The sequence below is a fragment of the Arachis hypogaea genome, chromosome 14 (assembly GCF_003086295.3).
Source record: "Arachis hypogaea cultivar Tifrunner chromosome 14, arahy.Tifrunner.gnm2.J5K5, whole genome shotgun sequence".
Lineage (NCBI taxonomy): Eukaryota > Viridiplantae > Streptophyta > Magnoliopsida > Fabales > Fabaceae > Arachis > Arachis hypogaea.
In genome coordinates this window covers 139715694-139737071 of record NC_092049.1, presented here as the reverse complement: position 1 = coordinate 139737071, position 21378 = coordinate 139715694, and the positions used below count along the sequence as shown (strand labels likewise).

Here is a 21378-nt window from a genome sequence, read left to right as displayed (position 1 = left end):
AAATTTAAAGGTTTAAGAATGACTTCAGCTCTATCATTCTTCATCAACAAACACCTAAATTTAAACTAATAATAAGTGCAGATATGACCTTAAATAATAATTATTATGAAGCTAGGGAACTGAGATGACAAGTATCTAATTCTTGTGTGTTCGTCTCAAGATAGAGAATGTATGTGTCATATATATGTATGTGTGTGTTCAGTAACCATTCGTGCGTGTAGATAATTTAATTTAAAGATATTTTGCTTTATTTCGTACTAAGAATCAAAGGGTTTTTATTTTAAAAATTATGAAAAATTAATATAAAAAAAACTTTATTTATTCTATCATAAACTAAATCAAGCTCAAGCATTTGCTTTTTTAAAAAAAACCCTGGTCATCAAGAGATAGCTAGATATAATTATATTTTAAAGTTAAATTAGTCAAATTTTTAGTATATAATAAAATTGTAACATTAATAGTAAAATATTAATAATAATAATAAAATAAAATAAAATAAAAAGCAGCTCAGAAATTGATGAGTATACTAAACTCCAAATTAAAATAGTATAATGGGTTCATTTGTTTAAATTTTCAGAGAGAAAAAACTTTTTGTGAATAATAAGTACTTATATTTTTAGTTATATTTTTTGAGAAATATTATTTGTATACTAAAATCAGCCACTAAAATCAGTCACCAATGTATTTTTGTATAAATACATGTATAGTTTAATTTATTTTCATAATGTATTTGTATTCCAACATGTATTTTATACTGATGGCCGACTTTGGAGGCTGATTTTGGTGTACACATAACATAACCCATATTTTTTTTATTTCTAAAAAAATAGAAAAAGTTTCCATTTTATTTTATAACGTGATTCTCCTAAAGTTGAACCATGCACCTTATTATTATTATTATGGCAGTTAATAATTAGTGTTTTTTTTTATTTCTTAAACAAAGACAAATTTATACTTCAATTCCTATTTACACAAACTCATTTGCCAAAGATGAATATAGTGACAAATCGCTAGCAAGTTCTACTTATGTCAATTTGAGTTCCATGGTTGAGTTGACAATTTGATCATGACTCATATAAATTAAATCCTGTAGATTATGACTTATTATTAGTCTGAAAGTCACTCTTTTTGTAGCAAAATGATTGAAAAGTCCATTTTAATAATTAGATCAAACAAAAAATAGAGCAAGGTTTTTTAATTTCAATCTCTTTCTACCTACGAAGTACGGACATTTCGCTGAATTGTCGTATTCGGGTGTCGAACACATTTCGGACACGACACTCACCGACACTCGTCCGACAATCATGTCTTAATAAAAAATAAAAAATATTCTCCGGACACACTTGGACACACCTAAATACCATCACGTGTCAGTGTGTCCAGTCTTGTTCTTAACATATATTCTTAAAATAAATTTAGATATATATAGTATATATTATTATAAATTAAAATAAAAAAATATTTTAAATACTTAATATAATTAAAATAAGACATTAAAAATTATTAAAAAATTAATTTATATTTTAATATCAATAAAATATTAAAATATCATTACGATTTATCTAAAGATACTTTATATTTTATATGTATGCGTGTCTCCATATCTTATAAAATTTTAAAATGTACGTATCAACGTGTTCCGTGTCGTATCGTGTTCCGTGTCGTATCGTGTCCCGTGTCCGTGTGGGTGCCGGTGGATCGTAGCTTTCTACACTTCTCAATCCTGATATTGATTCCTGACCAATCTAGAGGCCTCTTTAACAAATAATAAGATTTTTATGCCTCGTGTCATATTTTGGTTAGATAAAATAACTGTTTCCAAATAGTGTTTAAATATATATTATGTTTTTTAATTAATGTAGTAATGGGATATGATGAAAAAGAAATAAGAGAATAGTAAGTACTATTTCATAGTGCATATCTAATGTTAGGCACTTTTTTTCCATTATTATTATTATTTCAAAACATTACAACGTGCACAAAATATCTTTGACACAAATAGTAAAAAAATAGACTCAAAATATACTTTAATTTTGGTTGAATGATTGATGCTTATCGTAAATAAGTGTTTTCTATTAAAAACAAAGGTCAATGGTTAATTAAAATATTTCTTAATCAAGAAAGAAATTATGTGCGAATCAATTCAGTGTATTCGAAAGATCAAATTAAAGTCTTAAATTAAATTATATTAAATTAATTATTTTGCAAATTAGATGATGACATGTCATAAAATAATTTAAGTAATCATGTGTCATTATCTAAATGACTAATCTTACTTAAATTGTGTTTTATAATGAGAGAGAAATTTCAATAAACATGTTTAAAATGTCTTTTTTTTTAAAATGTTTGTTATTAACTAAAATTTAATACATATAATTAATTAAACTATATTATTTTTGTCAAAATTAGATCAGACAAATTGATTTGTTAAAAAAATAAGTAAATCAAACCTTGAACCGATTTAAATTAATATTTTTTATAAAAAATGACTACAATAATATTAATATAAAAAATAATTAAAATATTTTTATTATATATTTTTTTAAATTTCAAAAATCTTAAATTTTAACCCTATAACGACACAAAAAAAAAGGGTTAGAATTTAAGATTCTTAAAATATATATATATATATATATATATAAAAGAATATTTTAGTCATTTTTTATAGTAAAAATATTATAATTATTTTTTATAAAAAAATATTAATTTAGACCGATTCAAGGTATAATTTATCGATTTTTTGGCCAAATCAATTTATCTGATCTAATTTTGATAAAAATAACATAATTTAATTAATTATATATATTGAATTTTAATTATTTAAAAATATCTTTAAAAAAAATGTTTTAAGCGTCTTTATCTAAGTGCCTTCCTTATAATTAAACCAATAATTATTTGAGACATATGAGTTTTCAAAAATTAAATCTTTCAAAAATTATTTTAAAGAAAGAAACAAGTACAATGTGTTGCAATTGACATCATTTGCATGAAGCATCTAGGCAAGCACAAAAAAGTATAATATAATCTTGCTTGAAAGCCAAAAGGGTACTTTTGTAAATCAAGGTGTATAAATTGCACTATAAATTCCCCCAACCACCACCTCACCCCATTTCAAAGCCACATAGAAAGAGAGATTAAGAAAGAAATTAAGAGAGAGATTAAGAGAGAAAGAAAGATATGAGGCCATTAAGGAGTGAATCATCATCATCATCAACATCATCACCACTAACCAATGGAATCAAAGTGTGGAAATCTCCAATTCCATATCTCTTTGGAGGCTTAGCTCTAATGCTACTTCTTATTTCTATAGCATTGGTCATCCTTGTTTGTTCTTATAGAAAGCATTCATCAAATTCTCAATCATCATCTGAAGAAGAAGAAGAAGAAAACAACAACATGAAACAACAATCAACAATGATGTCAAAGAACATGTCTGAGCCTGAGTTACTTGTCATCATGGCTGGCCAAAACAAACCAACCTACCTTGCCAAACCAATCATCTCTTCTTCTATTTCTTATTCTTTTTCTTTACCATTATGCACATGTGAATCTCAACCAACTTCAATTACCACAATTACCCCTTCTTCATCAAGTCCATCAAACTAGTCATGAACAACCAACTGCAATTGCAGTCGCAATATTATTGTCAGTATGATGTAGGACACATTATTATGTCTACATCGTGGTGACGATTGCGACTGTAATTGCAATTTAAAACCGTGTCAAAAGACAAAAAATCAATAGATTAATAATGTTCTTTTGATATAGGTAGAAGCTATAGTAAGAAAAATTTTGGTATATGTAGATAGAGAGTTATTAGTAGTTGATGAATTCCTTTTTTCATATTTCAGTGATTTTGTTGAGCACTGAATATGAATACCGGAATGATTATTATTATTATCATTTGTGATGAGTTGGTTCTTATAATTGATCACGGAAATGTTTGGTAACTAAAGAAAATCAGCTAAAAATAGTCATAACATAACTTGTCTTATTTAACATTCATTAATTGTTGCGATAATTAATTAATGCTAAATAAGGCAAGTTTTTGCTGTTTTTTTTTGTCTACCTAGCATTATCCAATTGATCACGGCTTGTTCGTTCTTCAACTAATTAATTAATTGATGCATTAATTAATTACAGATGTTGCTATGCTAATTATGCTTATTATTATTCATCTAAGTAACCTTGATTATGAAATATAGAATTGAATGGATGATAATATGGGAAATTAAACAAGAAATTAAATTAAGCAAAAGAACAAAGCAACACTACCTATTAGTACCTAACTACCAAAGCACTGTTTTTTTTTTTTATATTCTTTTTTTTTTCTTTGGATTTGCTATCTTTGAGTCATGGCATGGAATTTCATTCTGTTTAACATAGTCCGTGCATTATTAAAAAAGGGTATAAATTGGCATGTCACTCAAGAAAAAAAAAAAAGAAAGAAAAAGAAAGAGAGAAAGAAGAAGAAGGGTAATTTTATCTATTTCCTAAACTTGATTTCATTTCCACCTTCTACTTTTTTGTGTTTCGATTTAGCATATGATACCATTTGTTGTTCTTTTAGTTCGAGAGAATGTCATGACAAAAGACGAATCCATGAAAGCTAGAAAAACTATACTAATAATAATCTTAGAAAAATTTAATTTAAAATTGCAATTTAATAATCTATTATTATTATTATACTTTTGATTATCCTATTAGTTTTTCAACTTAGCACATCTTCACCAATGATAATTAAAAAAATATTATACACTAATTATATTATGTACATTAAAAAATAATTATCAAATTAATAATATATTTATATATGAATATATTTAAAAATAAATTAATTATAATGACTAATTTAATTACTAATTTTTAATATATGTATTTAATGTACGCCTCTAGTAAATAAAAAAAATAAATTAAGTCTGTAAAACGTAAAATTTTAATAAAATTTAAATTTTAAAATTGTTAGATCTAGTATAAATTTTGTAAAATTAATTAATTCATTTAAAATTATAATTTAAAATAGTGTAAGAGTTAAGTCGAGATTCTAACTATTATATTAACCAACAAAAATACAAATAATATTATAATGCTCCTTCATGGAAAGATGAACATGCTAAATATAAAATCAAGAGATAAAAAAGAGAGAATAAATATTAGGTGGTTGGATGAAGCAAAAAATAATAATAATAAATAATAATAATCACCGGCTACCATTTAAGCCAAAAGTTAAATGAAAGTGAGTAGGCACTAAAGAAAGTGGAATTGGATAGAAGGGCATCTAGGCATGTGAAGGTGGGAACCCTCTCTCCTTTTATGTTTTTAGGCAATGCTTTTTTACTTTCTAAGTGCCATCAAGTTTTTGACATTAATCTTCAAGTAGGGCAGCGGCGAAACGTAGTTGTTTTTCTTCCCCCTCATTTAAAAAAGTGCTTTTTAGTACCAAAAAAAAATAAAGTGCTTAATTTTTTTTTCTTTTTTAGGTTAATTACCTGATTTCTGGTTGTTAATTTGTGAAATGTGATGCGGCGGGTTGGAGTAGCATTAAAAGGAGCCACTATATATTAGGTCAATGGATGGTCCACTACACTTGAAGCCTAATATTTATAGAAAAGTATAGGTAAACGATGAAAATATTAAACAATGTAAACAATAGATATATTGGATGTTTATTTTATTAGTGTACGGATGATTATTTTAATATTAAAATTTAGAGGATTAATTTGGAGGTGTAGTATATTTTTATTTGATTGTTCAACAAAATTATTGTCTCCCTAGTATTTTCCAATATTTATATGTGAGGTTAGTTTTAAACTAATCTCTAAAATTAATTGTATGTATTAAAATAATTTTTAAGATTTTAATTATTATATTAATATTGTATTTTAGATTGAAAAAAATATATCATGTTAATTTCTAATAGTATGATGATCAGTTAATAAAAAGTACCAAAGAATTAATATAATATATTTTTGTCAATTTTAAAAATATAATTAATATAATTAAAATTTTAAAAGTTATTTTATGTATGTGAACAATTTTTTAGAACTTAATTCATTTATATCTGTATTTTTATATTATATATTTTTCTTAATATATCTTTCATTATATATAATTCATAAAAAATAATTGTTTTTATTATTTCTAAAATTTGAATTCAAAACTTCTTAGTTAAATTATAAGTTGCTTGTTATCTCAACAAACTTCTTTTTATTACTTTTACATATTAATGAATCAATAGACATGTCAATATGATTTGTAAAGGAATGAAATTAGGTTAATTATTATTAAATTTATAACTTCTATTGTATGTAAAGTCCACAATTTTAATTTAAAAATTAAGGTAATTACACCGTTTTTTTCTCATTTTACTAATATTTTTCATTTTAGAGGAATTTAAATGAATATAAATAGTCAAATACACAAGTTGCTTTGGATTATTAAATTATTCTAAATACTTAATTTAAAATGTTTAAATGCTAATGAAATTTATAAAGACTTATTCGTTTTAATTGGATTTTTGCCCCACTAAAATATATTCATATTTTTTATTTTTACATTTAATTAATTAATATATAGTCACAAAATTTATCCCTGTTAACCGTTTAACTTCTTTTGAGTAGACTTTTTTTGAATTTAAGAAGGATTTATTAACAAAATAGTTCTGAAATGATTAATATTCTAAGCTTATATCTTTCTATGACTAAAATAGGATTTCGCTTAATAATAAATTAATAATATAAGGCAAACAATTAAAAAGCTATATACATTATTGTTTTAACTTTTAAGTGATTGAAAATTTTATTAGGTGCTAGTTTTTCAAGGTGCCTGTAGCTACTAGCTAGCTACGGTAACAATCAATATCAATAATCAATATATGCTAAAGAATATTCTAAGTATAATAAAACAGTTGTATAATTTCTAATTGAATTTTATCCAATTAATTATAATAATTGATTAGTAATTTAATGTTGTTATTAATCTTTCAGTTCTTACATACATGATGGGGAAAGTTTGTGAAGTAATTACTTTTCTGATAGAAGGAGAAAACTTTAGCAAACTATTTTAGTCAGTTCTAACATATAATTTAAAATGGGAAATCAAGAAAAAGGAGGAATTTAAAGTAAGCTAGCTAATTAGTAGATTAGAGAACCGGATCCCAGAATTTATATCTTTGAATTAGATTTAATTAAGCACCTTAGAATTGAAATCTTTTAGTTAAACGTATTTTAAAATAAAAACATAAGAACTAAACTGATAAATGATAATATCATAGAAGCACATTGCCATAGTTATGGGTAGATACATCATATGGAGGTGCAAATTGCCGTAGTTATGGTCTTATGGATAGATTCATAGATAGTTAGATACAAAAGCAAAATATGAATTGAAAAATTTGAATGTCAAGAATGGGATTCGAACCCATGCCCTTTCGGACCAGTACCTGAAACTGGCGCCTTAGACCAACTCGGCCATCTTGACCTTATTGATAGTGCGTTTTCACTTTATTTTATTTATAATATTATTATTAAAATGCATAATTTTTTGCCTTCAAAATTCAGTGAAAGCTATGACACGTAGTTATACAAAAAATATTCCTGTGTTGTGTCATAGGGTCATCATAGCTCTGTTACAAAATTATTCCTCTTTTTGATCCGTTACAAAATTATTCTTTATTCTATTTGGTATTGGAACGGGCCAAAAGCCCAACTCAAATGCCTGGATTTTTTCATATGCTGAATTTAATCGTATTTGGGCTCATTCTTAAAATGGTGCAAATGTGACCAAATTCCTCTCAGATAGAGTGGCATATAGCCTGACCAAAAAAACAAAAAAAAAAGAGTGGCATATAGGAACCGCTTCCATAGTATTGTATATTAAATAGATTATTATTAATTAACAAAAAAAAGGATTATTATTATTATTTTTATTAATACGACCCACTCCGAGACCCCCAGCGTGTTCTAATCTGAACCACACAAAAATAAATGGAAGTTGAAAAGCAGAGAGAAAGAGTAGATAAGCCCAAGGGTGAAGGAAATAGTGGTGGATTTCAACCATAATCATGGTCATGGCTTCTTCATCAACCATATTGCCGTCATCACTGATCGCGGGAACAACCCTTTCAATTAAATCACCAAACAAGCAACTGTTGTTCCTTCCAAATGGTTATAATAAGAGGTTACAAAAGAAGAGAGTTTCCTTCACTGTCACAGCAGCCAAGCCCCCTGCTGGTGTAAGCGCTTCTCTTTTTTTTTTTTTTTTATGTTTTTGTTAATTAGGTGATAAGAATACTCTTTAAAAATTGAATAAAAAGTTATCTATATTCAATGAAGCAGTTCTGTGTATTATGTGTGTTTATTTTATTTTTTATTTGTTCAGGTGGAATTTCCAAAAGTACAGCCACAGTTTCAGGCTCCATTTCTTGGGTTCACAAGGACAGCAGAGATATGGAACTCTAGAGCTTGCATGATTGGAATCATTGGAGTTTTCATTCTAGAATTTGTGAGTGTTTTTCACATCTTCATTTGCCATTATAGATATTGCTGTCACTCAAATAGTAACAGGATGACGCTTTATTATTGTTATTATTTGAAAATGGTTATGCTTAATCTACTCCAATATAAATTAAACTACAATATATTTATACATAAAAATATATTAATAACTGATTTTAGTGACTGATTTTAGGATACAAATACTATTTTTAATTTACAAATTATAATATTATTTCTATTTTTTATAACGTCACTCTGTAGAAGACTTTTTTTTTATATTGTATTTTGATTTTTAGAGAAAAAAAAAAGTTACATTATCATAATAGGACGATAATATAAATTATAGACTAAAGTACTCTTAATCTCTAATCTAAACTAAATTCTAATTCCTTTCCTAACATTTGCAATGTATAAGTCATGTTTTTGTTTTTAACATTTACAACGTCTTATTTTTATTTCACATTTTATTTTGTCCTGTTTTAGGACTATAATCAAAATTAAAAAAATTCTCTTCCAAAAATACTTTTTTTTCTCTATTGTTATCCTGTTTCTGTTATTATTTTGTCTCTTTTACTCTCAAATTACTACAATAGTCATTATGATCACTACAATTATAATTTTGTCGCTATCTAGTAAAAAATCATAATGGAAGAAGCGATATTTTCAAAAGAAAAAATTTTAAGTTTGACCAAAAAACTAAATTAGGTCGAAATAAAACGTTTGGAATAATAATAGGATGTTTCAAACATTATAAATAAAATTAGGATTTAGTTCAAATATTAGAAACTAAAACAATTTTTTATCCAAAATTATAATATATTTTTAGATTTTTTCTCTCACCTTTAACATTTTTCATTCTAACTACACTATTGATTGCATAACTAAAGCATTTTTGCTAAGTTGGATTATTATGAAATGTTGGTATATATATGTTGCAGATAATAAACAAGGGAATACTTCAAGTCATTGGAGTTGATGTTGGCAAAGGCCTTGATATTCCTCTCTGAACATTTATGAAAAACTTTTGTCAAAGTCAATTTTTTCACTTTATTTTCGTGTTCTCTACAATCAATTTTCATAGTGATTTGTTATTTGGTACTACACGTTTCAAAATTATGGGATAAAATATGAATTCAAAAGTAAGAATGTCAAGAATGAGATTTTTTTTTTTGTCAGTGAATTGGACAACCTCAATTCTAGGTATTTCAGGTAGATCGGACAACCTCCGATCCTAGGTACAACACACACCCACACGTTCTTCACATACTTACCATTTTTTCTTCTTGAATTGCTATTGGTAGAAGTTGAGCCCGAGACCTTTGAGATGGGGAGGAGACGAAATGCCATGTGAGTTAAGACTCGTTGGCGTAAGAATGGGATTCAAGCCCATGTTGTGTCATAGGGTTATCATAGCTTTGTTACAAAAAATTACTCTATTTTTTTGGTATTGGAACGGGCCAAAAGCCCAACTCAAATGCCTGGATTTTTTCATATCCTGAATTTAATCGTATTTGGGTTCATTCTTAAATAGTTTGGGATAATATTGGGCTTCAAAATCCACAACCCTAGAAATTGTAATTGAAAAAAAATGTGGTACTAATCCATCTGACCAAAAAAAAAGAAAAAAAATGTGGTAAAAAATGTGAAGAGTATGTGGATATGTTGTGTATCTAGGATTGGAGTTTGTCTAATCCATTAGGGTACCTAGAATTGGGGTTGTCCAATCCACTGATTAAAAAAAAAAAAAAACAAAAACAAAAACATATAAAGATTTTAATAGTAATTTAGCTTTTGTTACTACTAATTTGCTTCTGCTATGGTCAGTTAATTTTGTTTAAAGACTCAAGGGTTGACATTAATTAATGTAGAGAACGAGTTAAAGGTAAAAAAATTCATATCAACATCATATCGTCTAATTTCATTATTATTGTTGCTTGCATGAAAATATTTTGTTGTTGTTCAATTCGAATAATTCAAAGCAAAAAAGAGAAGCTATAAATTGATGTTGCCTTTTGAAATTTGAAGAATTATTGTTTAGGATAAATGGCCTTGACCAATTTTATTGTCGTTTATACTTTAAAAAACCACTTCTATCTTCTTCCTTTTTTGTCATGGTTTTGTTTGTATTGTTAATTTGTTATAATGCTATTAGTTGATTGATTCCATTGCAAAGTCGTTATTTATAGTTGTTCTTTACAGCTTTCATCAACTACTCAAATTAAAGTACTTCTGAAATAAACATTTCATGATTTTGGAAGCATTATTATAGTTGACTATTAGATGAGTTGTTAAACTTATTATACTCTTTTTAAGAGAGAATTGTCATTCAAACTTTGAAGAAAATAACTACTCAAACGTCGTTTTATTTTTATATAATCTAAAAAAATAAGTATAGAAAATTAACTTTGAATTAGTTAGTGATAACTAATTTTTTATTCTAAAATTATTTTTTAGCTCTTATTTTTTGGAAAATTTATGATTTAGAATTTAGGATTTAAAATTTAAGATTAAAAAAAATTTCCTGATATTGACTGAAAAAGATTTATTTTCTAATTGGACGCCATTAGCTTGTTTTAGTTTAATTAAATAAACGAACTCTTATATTATATACCATTGTATTTTTTTTTATTATTGATTTATTTATTTTTGAAATTTTGGCAAAATAAATAGGACAACTAACATGGTTTATGGGGTGAGGCAGCTTAATTGTCTAAGCAAGAATTGTGATTATTATTATTACATTCAAAGGATATGGAGCTAGGTACCTTATAAAGCCAAAAGATGGTTCAATTCAAGAAGAATAATGATTGATTACTCTTACATTGTGCTTGCTCAAAAGTTAAGGAAAAGGAAAATTATTGAGTCAAATCTAGTTGAGGACTACTTAATGCAAAGATCAAATCTTCAATTGCTTCGCCTATACTTTATTAACCTACATACATTCACCCTCTCTCTACTCCACTTCCTATATTATTACTTGTAACATAAATTAAATTTAATGCACTGCTCTTCTTATTACCGTTACTTGTCCAATAAAATAAATTAAAAAGGTTTCCTTTTGTATGTCTGTAATTCTATTAGTAGCAAGTTTAATTAAGTGATGTTAAAAATTTGAAACCAAGCTTATTTTGCTCATTGATTATTTTTAACTAAAAAATAATAAGTAAATGATCAAATTAATTTTCGAAAGATTATTTATTTTTTAAATTAGTCTTGGAAAGATATCAAATTCACCCTTTAAATATTTTAAATTAGTTATTTTAGTCATTTTGTCACTTCCGTTACTAATAGTGTCAAAATTTGTTGATATAACACGTTAAGTGACATCGCAATACACACCTAGTACTCTTAATTAGTGGCTAACATGATAAGTTTATGAAATTAGATCAAATCAACCACAAATTGAGGGAATCCAATACCTCAAGTTCTCTCTCCAATTAGGTTTTGATTTGATCTAATTTGAAATTAGATCAAATCAACCCCAAATTGAAGGATTCCAATACCTCAAGTTCTCCTCCCAATTAGGTTTTGATTTGATCTAATTTCAAATTAGATCAAATTAACTCCAAATTGAGGGATTCCAATGCCTCAAGTTTTTTCCCCAATTAGGTTTTGATTTGATCTAATTAATTTTATAAACTTATCATGCTAATAGTCAATTAAAATTTCTATTCGTGTTTTATAGTATCACTTAACGTGTCACATTAATAAATTTTGGTACCGTTAATAAAGAAAATGATAGAAGGACTAACGCGATTAATTTTAAACCTTTGAGGACGAATTTGATTAAAAAAAATCTTCTAGAGATTAATTTGAAGAACGAATGATCTTTCAGAGACAAATTAGGCCATTTATCCAAAAAATAACCTATGTCTCACTTATGAATTAGGGTTAAGTACGATTTTGGTCTCTAAGGTATAGGTAAAAAAAAATTTTGGTCCCTAACTTTTTTTGCATACAAAATCGTCCCTAAGGTTTAAAACCAAGTTTTAAAATCATACTTTTTACGTAAATATTAAAATTTTAAACCAAATTACCCATAACAAAAAAATTATAAAATAAAAAAAAGAGAAAGAGAGTGTTTCTGCTCCTGTGAAGGGGAAGAAAAGAAAAAGAAGGAGAAAGGGAAGAAGAAGAAGCTATTTACGATCCACCTTTACTTCCGCTTCTACTGCCACCTCCGTATGATTTTGGTCCTTAGGGTAAAGACGATTTTAAAACCAAGTTAAATCTTAAGGACGATTTTATATACAAAAAAAAAAGTTGGGAACAAAAAAAATTTTCAATCTATATTTTAGAGACCAAAATCGTACTTAACCATATGAATTATGATCAAAACTAAACCACAAAAAATATACCCAAATTATTTTTATGCTGACAAAAATGCTTCTAAATTTTATTGTTAAAACAAATATTTTTAAACTATTAAAAAATGTGATAAAAATGTTTTTTTTCTGTTAATATAAAACATCTTAGTTCACAAAGGGTGTATTTTTGACATATTTTTATTAATTATTTGAGAATATTTTTGTTAATAATAAAATTTAAAAAATTTTCTATCAATAATAAAATAATTCTGGTGTATTTTGGTAGTTTACCCTAATTATGTTCAAGCTAGGACTTATGATTAAATTATATAGTTGTTGAATAAAATAAATGTATTTATCCTTTTACAGGAAAAGGCACCAGAATAATTCACTAACCGGTAATTGATATTAAAAACAAAGAGGTTTTGTAAAACTCAGAGAAATAATACGAACTAATTAATATAATACATTAATGGTAGATTAGCAACTCAAGTTAACATACATGTGATTATAATAAATATTTGACAAAAAAAGATGCTTTATTTTGATGAATTTAGTTCCCTGTCTCATAGGATTAAATGCCAAACTTAGTAGGCTTTTCAAGGGTGGTCTAACTTTGTGGTTAGCATGATCACATCCCACCTAAACAAAGTTTAGCCAACAACCCTTTACCAACAATGACCTGCCATCATATAATAATATTCATATTAATTATCATTATCATTAACATATGTATACACACAAAGTTTGTAGACCAACCAATCTATATTATATTAAATTAAAAACAAAAAAGAATTATTTAATTTTTAACTAAATTATAAAAAAATATTTGTGTTGTTTAAATTAGTGAATAATTGAATAAGTGCATTCTTGTTTTTGTGATGATCAAGAAAATGAAATTAATTCATTAGGTTGATGAGTTTAATTTTGATTCTTGAACCTTCTCATCCAAGAAGATACTCCTTTATTTATTTATTTATTTTTATATTTAAGATACAGAGAATAGAACATACATTAATATTAACAAACACATGTACTTGAAAAAGAAATAGATTAGCCTGTTTACTATAGACAAGACAAAGAATTTTTTTTGATGCAATCATAGACACATGCATAACACAAAGTTAAAAATAAAAAAAAATAAAAAAAAGTGGCACTGCTATAATTAATAGCATATTCAAGGACCATGATTTTACATTCTTTTTCTAGTTGTCAACCTTGTGCAATGTCCAACTGTATTATATGCAAAATTAAATTAAGAGAATAGGACAAATAGATCCTGACCTTTTGTCCCGCGGATATTTTCGTCCTTGACCATTGAAAAATACTTTTAAGTTTCTAATCTTCACAAAACTTGGACGGATCAGTCCATCCGTCCAAATGCCTCCGTCAGAGACTGATCCGTCCAAATGTCTAATTTAAAAGTATTTTTCAATGGTCAAGAACAAAAATGTCTGCGGCACAAAAAATCAGGGACATATTTATTCTTTTCTCATAAATTAAATTAGAGAGTTTAATTTTGATATAAATATATTTTATTTTTCTAATTAACATGACAACGACAGAGGTTAAAAACAATTATTATTTATAGATACGTTTTATGACCAAAGACTGCAAGCCCCAACATTCCTTTTGTTTATTTCATGCTCCCAATTTTTTTTTTTTTTCATTTTTTATAATTTTCTTTTTATAAGGAACCTTCCTGGTTCCTCCCTTGAATTTAAGCCTTTTGGAGCAAAGTGCTATGCATCTACCACATTTTTTTTTTTTCATTACCACCCTTTTGGACCCTTTAACTTTTGAAGCTCTATCTATTAATGTAAGTTTATAGTTCTATCTTCATTATTCTTATTATGCTATAGTTCTATCTATCTATCTTCTCATATTCATATTTTTTTTTTCTATTTAGATATAATTATTATTATGGATTCATATAAACAAATATGGGGTGGTGGAGCTGAAGGATGTAGCAGTAGTGAATCTGGTTGGACTATGTATATTGAATCTCCAATGCAAGAAGATGAGGATTATGATGTTGGGTGCAGCAATGTTGAGAATGTTTATGATCATCATCATAATCATGATTATGTTAGTAATAGTAATAATAAAAATAATAATAATAATAGGAGAAAAGGAAAGAAAGTTGATGAAGAAGAGAGTGATGATTCAATGGCTTCAGATGCTTCCTCTGGTCCAATTCATTACAACAACAACAACAACAACACATTTTCCAAGAAAGATAAACATCAAGATCATCATCATCATCACCATGGAAGCAAGAAGAAGAATTCAAGCAAACAAGAGAAGAAACGTGTTGACAACAACAGAAGTAAAAAATGAGTATTCTTATTCTATTCTATTCTATTCTTTTTTTTTATTATTATTATTATCTTTTTTTTTTCTTTGTATATGATGCTGGGATTTTATTGAACCATGCATCCTCAAAATTTGAATTTGTTTGTATGGAAAAGAAGAAGAAAAGAAAAATTGAATTTGTTGATTTGTTACTTACTCACACATCTACCTCAAAAAATATTATCTTCTAACATTTTTAAGTTTTGTTATCATAAAGTTTTAGATTTTCAGTATTATTATTTGTAGTGAAAATAGGACATTTTCTAATGTTGTTCAAGAACATGATAACACTTTTCCAGCAATAGAATTGATGGTTTCAACTTGAAATATCAGAGTTCCAAGAATGATAGATGCTATGGATTAGGATAACTAGGCGAATTAGTTGGTTATTAAGATTAGTTAGTGATTACTTAAGATATAAATAAAGTCTAATAATCAATGTAACTTAAGTTGAGTTGAGTTGAATAGTTAATTTCAGGAATTTTTTGTAGAGTTAATAATCAAATTGGAGATATTGTATGATAAGAATAACCCTGAAAGATTTTGTTTAATCTTTTTAGTAACACCATCTTCAGATTTTTATTGAATCTTATTAGTTTGAAAATAATGGAAATGTTCATGCCAACTGTGAAGAGTATGTCATGTCATCCATCAAGAAAGTGACACGAAAATGACAGTTAATTCTTATTCGATTGTGTAGGGTTGGTTACATGAATCAAACGAATGTAAAATTTTTAAAACTATAGGGCTAGAAGTTTAAAAAAAAAAATCTATACAAAGTTAACTGCTGCTAGAATCTTCAACACAAGACTTCAAAATACATTTATTGATTAGTATACGTAAAGGTCTTATTGAGTTGGGAGATAGAAGGAACAAGAAAAATGACACATAAAAATAATTGTTTTCTTTTAAAAACAATTAAAAAAAGAAGTTAGAGATGTGGCCAAAAGATTCTGGATAACAAGAACACAAGGGAAGAAAAAACTTCAAAAGAAAAAATTGTATATTTTTCTATGAATAACTTAGGCAATAATAATTGGGGTGTGTCATGTGGTATTTGTGCTTCCAAATTGCAAATGGCATGAAATGGGGCATATGCTTTGCTGGAAAGAGGGTAAGTTTTTTTTATAATTAAAAAAAAAAGTTTCATGGGAATGACAACTATGTTATGCAATAAAAAGGTATTATGATTTGTTTCAGTGACAGGGCATTGGGGTGGTTTGGTTGGTTATGGTCTTTATGTTAATTTGTGAATGTGTTTGTGTGAGAGAGAAAGTGATAATAAAACTTTGTAATGTAAAGGAATGAATGAATGAAATGAATGAATGAATGAATGGGACAGAAGATGCAACAGCAAGGCATTGCTAAGTTTCAGGCTGTATGATTGACATAAAAACATGATGCCACCACATAGACTTTCAAAAGAATCATACAAAAAGGTCACACACTCCTCACTTCTATATATATATCTATATATAAAGTAAGCATCCAATTTTTTAAGTTCTTGAATGATCCATGTGATATTAACTTTCTTTCTGAAATTAATATCAGAGATGTTTTTGAAGATCTTTTTTATTTAAAAAAATGACAAATTCATCTGTCACCATTTGATTGAAAGCATGTAAATTATTAGATTACTGTCACTATTATTAGATTAATCACAGAAAATTTAATGGAAGTTTTGCTGGAATTAGGATTGAACTGCTTAGTTTCATTAGGTGTTATGGAAAATAGGTAGTCTTATGTAAAAAATTTTTTAATTTTATACAATATCTCCCAATCCGACAAGTTAATGAATAATCAGTCTAATCTGCTGCAAATATGAGTTTTATTTAAAGGTCTGTTGTTGGCTAATATGTTGCTACATACACAAGGCGAAATTTGAACCTTTTACAAGTGGACGAGTGAGTTGACCACTCGATCAACGCGAGTTCATTATCTTATAGGGATCTTAACAAAATGTCATGACAAGAAATTATTTGTTGAAGCAAAATGATATGAGCCAATGCCTTTAAGCCAAAAAAAGCAAACCATCATAGGCTTTTCTCAATTATTGAGCTCAAATAATTTGGCACTAGAAACCATTACAGGGCTTCTCAATCTTAATCATACAGCATATTATTGGCAATAAAAGATCTCAAAGAAAATTTAACAAATATCAAGTAGGTCAATACCAACAAAAAGATAACAGACAAGGATGTAAAGAAAGAAAATAAAGAAGGTGTGAAGATATTATTACATATGAAAGGAAAAAAACAAATCATAGTTTTGTTTTTCCTGAAAGAAAAGCTAACTCATACAGGGACTGAGTGACTTAAAACCTGTAGTGGTTGGTAGGGCCTGAAAATGATGCAACAGATTCACAAATAGCAAGGCTCAAACTAAGAAAAGAACAGATAAATTAATACTCTCTCTGTTCCAAAGTAACTGTAAATTTGGAATTTGGAGTTAGGACGAATTAGTAGATTAAGAAGTCAATATATTTAGACATGATATGTTGATTTTTCAATGGATTAACAGTTATTTTGATACAAATATAGTAAAAGAAAAGTATGTACTTTGTTTTCTTTAAAGAGCAACAGATTCCATAAGTTACTTTTGTTCTAACCAGAACTAACAAAAGGAGTTAAGTGGAGAAATTGGGAAACAAAAGTTGTTCATCTACTTTCTTACCTTAGCAAGGTACCAACAAAAAACAAAAAATGTTTGTCATCCTCCAATGAGAAGTTCCAACTTCCAAAATGTATGCAAGATGCAACTCCCATTACCAGTGAAAAATAAGGTGTAATCCTTTCATTCCTTGTTGATAGTTGTTTTGATATCTTTTAACTTTCATAAAACGATGTATCTACATACATTGAGTTATGAAAGCATAAAAAAAAAATATATCAAAACGACGATCAATGAGAAAGGAAGGCAGTAAAAATTGCACTGTCGATTCGTAAATTAATGAATGACAAATTTTTACCATTCACTTTCATCTGGGGTTGGGTGCAGATATGCAAAAGATGTTTGACTAAGAACTAAGAAATAGGCAGGGATAGAATGAAAACAATAAAAGTTTTTGATCCGCTGCTTTATAATATCTTCAACATATTTTGACTAAACTCTTTTACATTGTAAGCAAATCATAGATTAAATCCAAATAAGTAAATTGTTAAATGAAAAGTAACTTCCAACAGGGAACATCTTATTGAAATGTGAAAATTACAAAGGCACCATGAAATGGAAAATTTTGAACCAAGCTAACTGCATGATCAGCAAAGATGCAAGAATCTTTGGAAGACCAAAATCCAAGCAATTCATAAATGGATATATATAATTCGGGGGTAAAAAATCACCACATTGTAGCAGATATTTATGCTCAGCTCAGCACAAAGTCTTGAGCACAAAACAGTACATTTATTAGAAATTCCGATTGGTCCAAATACAGTAATCTAAATTTTTGATTGCTTGGCAAGCTTGAACCATTCGGTATGGTACGATCCCTCTATATCGATCCTTTCATACGTATGAGCACCAAAGTAGTCACGTTGGGCTTGCACCAAATTAGCCGGCAATCTTTCCCTTCTGTAAGTGTCAAAGTAAGCAAGACTAGCAGACATACCTGGGGTGCTGATACCAGAATTGATGGCAAGGCAAACAACTCTCCTCCAGGCAGATTGGCGATCAATTATTTCCTTTGCAAACTCAGGATCAACAAGAAGGTTTGCCAGATTGGGGTTCCTGTCGTAAGCCTTCTTGATTCTGTCAAGGAATATTGCTCTAATGATGCAACCTCCTTTCCAAATCCGGGCCAGTTCACCCAACTTCAAATCCCATCCTTTTTCGATACTCTTTGCACGAATCAAATTCATTCCCTGAGCATAGCTACAGATTTTGGCCGCATAAAGTGCTTTCCTAACATCATCGATCAACTGCTGCTTGTCTACGGATTGATCAGCCAAGATATCGCCAAAACCAGCTGATTTGAAGACCTTAGCAGCTTCAACTCTCTCTTCCTTTAACCCGCTAAGGAACCTAGCATCCAAAGAAGATTCAATAGTGGGAGCAGCTACTGATAACTCGGCAGCTTGCTGAACAGTCCACTTACCGGTACCCTTCATGCCGGTTTTGTCAAGAACCTTGTCAACAAGATATCCATCTCCTTTATCATCCTTAATTCCAAATATATCAGCAGTGATTTCGATAAGGAAACTCAGAAGTTCTCCCTTGTTCCATTCTGCAAAGACATTGTGTAGCTCCTCATTTGACAACTTTCCAACTGACTTCAGTACATCATAAGCCTCCGCAATCAGCTGCATGTCACCATACTCAATTCCATTATGGATCATCTTCACGAAATTTCCAGATCCACCTTTGCCAACATATGTAACACAAGGTCCACTGTCAGGGACTTGAGCTGCCACCTTGAGAAGAATGTCTTCTATGTATTTGAAAGCCTCAAACGAACCACCAGGCATCAAAGATGGACCATTGCGAGCACCCTCCTCACCACCTGAAACTCCCATCCCAAGATAAAGAAGTCCTAATTCAGCCACTGCTTTCTCTCTTCTTTCAGTGTTCTCGTACCACTCATTACCACCATCAATAATACAATCACCCTTTTCCAAATAGGTAGATAGAGTCTTAATGGTCTGGTCAACAGGTGCGCCGGCCTTAACAAGCATTATTATCACCCTTGGTTTTTGAATGGAGTTAACAAAAGCTTCAGGGTCATGGTATCCATAAACCGGAAGATTTCCTTCATGTTTTGCTCGTTCAACGGTCTCATCTACCTTCGATGTGGTTCGGTTGTAAACAGAGATGGGAAAGCCTTTCTCGGCAATATTGAGAGCAAGATTCTGGCCCATGACAGCCAGTCCAGCAAGACCTATTCTTGTTTTCGGTTGAGCCATAATGAACTTCCTGTTCAATGGTTGATAAGGATAATGCATATGAGAATTAAAGTAGGAAGGTTCTGGAGGAAAACAAAAAGCTGTAAACTACAATCACAGAATACTGCAAGCATATAAAAAACTTTCAGCTTTATGAATGTTGGACTCAAGATGCCATCAATAAGTAAAACTTCTACCAAGTTCAATAGGAAGTATAATGAACTTGAACATGTTCCAAGAATGAAGACTATGATACTGTCGAAATGTGATCACTAATCAAACAAGGAAGACCAATAAACTTGATCATCACACTATCTAAACATTGGAGTAATGTTACCCAACAGATTGAGTTCTTAGGTTTCCCAGTCGAATTCCCTGTCGAATGTCGATCAAATGTAAAATTAGCATCCCAACTACCAAACAAGATTTATAGTTTCCTAGATTTGCAGTTTCTGCCTCGAAATTCACAGGCATGCAACTTTTACAGGATCTCACATTCCAGTTATCTTATTTTTCCAAAAATGTTACAACACAAACAGCATAACCCCAAAACCATACTCCCTCTAGCTCAAATTAATTGTCAATTTTGTCTTTTGTACATTCATACATCAATATATCTGGATTGAATTTGTATCTAAAAACATTAATTAGATTTATGAATGTACCGAAGAAGGTTAAAATGACAGTTATTGTGAACCGAAACTACTATCAACTGTATTTACTACTACATGCAGAGCAGTATCAGCAAGATCAAGGTTCAACAAAATAATCTTCATCCCACAACTAAGTAGTGTTATCAATCAGTAAGAAAATACAGCACAGCACAGCACACAGTCCTAAATTATCATCAACACTATGATCAAAACCAAGAACAAGACCAATAAATTCGGTAATTCGGTAAAAGTAAGAAAAATTGCAAATTGAAATTCTGGGCAAGCAAATTAAGTCCATGATAAAGCACCAAAAGCAGAAAAATGGATCCCCAAATACAAGAAATAAGAACATAAAAAAGGGAACTTGAAAGTGCAGACCTGAAACTGGAGTCAAATTACAGAGAAAGAGAGATCTGGGTATGAAAAAGAACAGATTAAAAGAGAAGGGTAGGTGAACTATATATAAATATAAGAGAGGGAAAAGTTACCAATGAAAAAAAAATGATTTTTTTAATTTAATTTTAATAATTCGGAGGTTGAAATAGAATCGATGACGGCTTAAGAGAAGAGACCAACAACCACCAACCAACTTTTTAAGCGGGTCAAATTTGTTTTCTAACAAATGCGAAGGGAGGATTAGGTGAAATGTGATCAGAGGGAATGAACACCGTTGATTAATTGCTTTTTCTTT

At 28.6% G+C, this 21378-nt stretch overlaps 2 protein-coding genes and 2 non-coding genes across 5 annotated transcripts; 2 read left to right on the top strand and 2 right to left on the bottom strand.

The window, feature by feature from the left end:
• Positions 1-7398: 7398 nt before the first annotated feature.
• Positions 7399-7479, bottom strand: TRNAL-CAG (transfer RNA leucine (anticodon CAG)). Its single transcript has one exon. It is a non-coding gene; the product is annotated as a tRNA-Leu (tRNA).
• Positions 7480-7794: 315 nt separating this feature from the next.
• Positions 7795-11558, top strand: LOC112744678 (light-harvesting complex-like protein OHP1, chloroplastic). Of its 2 annotated transcripts, none has more exons than XM_025794378.2 (3): positions 7795-8233; positions 8380-8502; positions 11166-11558. In XM_025794378.2, exons 1-3 carry the CDS (start codon positions 8063-8065, stop codon positions 11172-11174), a joined length of 303 nt encoding a protein of 100 aa, XP_025650163.1. In that variant the 5' UTR covers positions 7795-8062; the 3' UTR covers positions 11175-11558. The 2 variants fall into 2 exon arrangements, with proteins under 2 accessions (XP_025650163.1, XP_025650162.1); XM_025794377.2 differs by lacking the exon at positions 11166-11558 and adding an exon at positions 9434-9634.
• Positions 11559-14524: 2966 nt separating this feature from the next.
• Positions 14525-15313, top strand: LOC112744677 (uncharacterized). Its single transcript, XR_011871517.1, has 2 exons — positions 14525-14621; positions 14712-15313. It is a non-coding gene; the product is annotated as an uncharacterized protein (transcript).
• A 3013-nt stretch (positions 15314-18326) lies between these two features.
• Positions 18327-21378, bottom strand: LOC112744673 (6-phosphogluconate dehydrogenase, decarboxylating 2). Its single transcript, XM_025794372.3, has 2 exons — positions 21066-21378; positions 18327-20065 (listed from the first exon to the last, which is right to left on the bottom strand). Exon 2 carries the CDS (start codon positions 20053-20055, stop codon positions 18595-18597), a length of 1461 nt encoding a protein of 486 aa, XP_025650157.1. The 5' UTR covers positions 20056-20065; positions 21066-21378; the 3' UTR covers positions 18327-18594.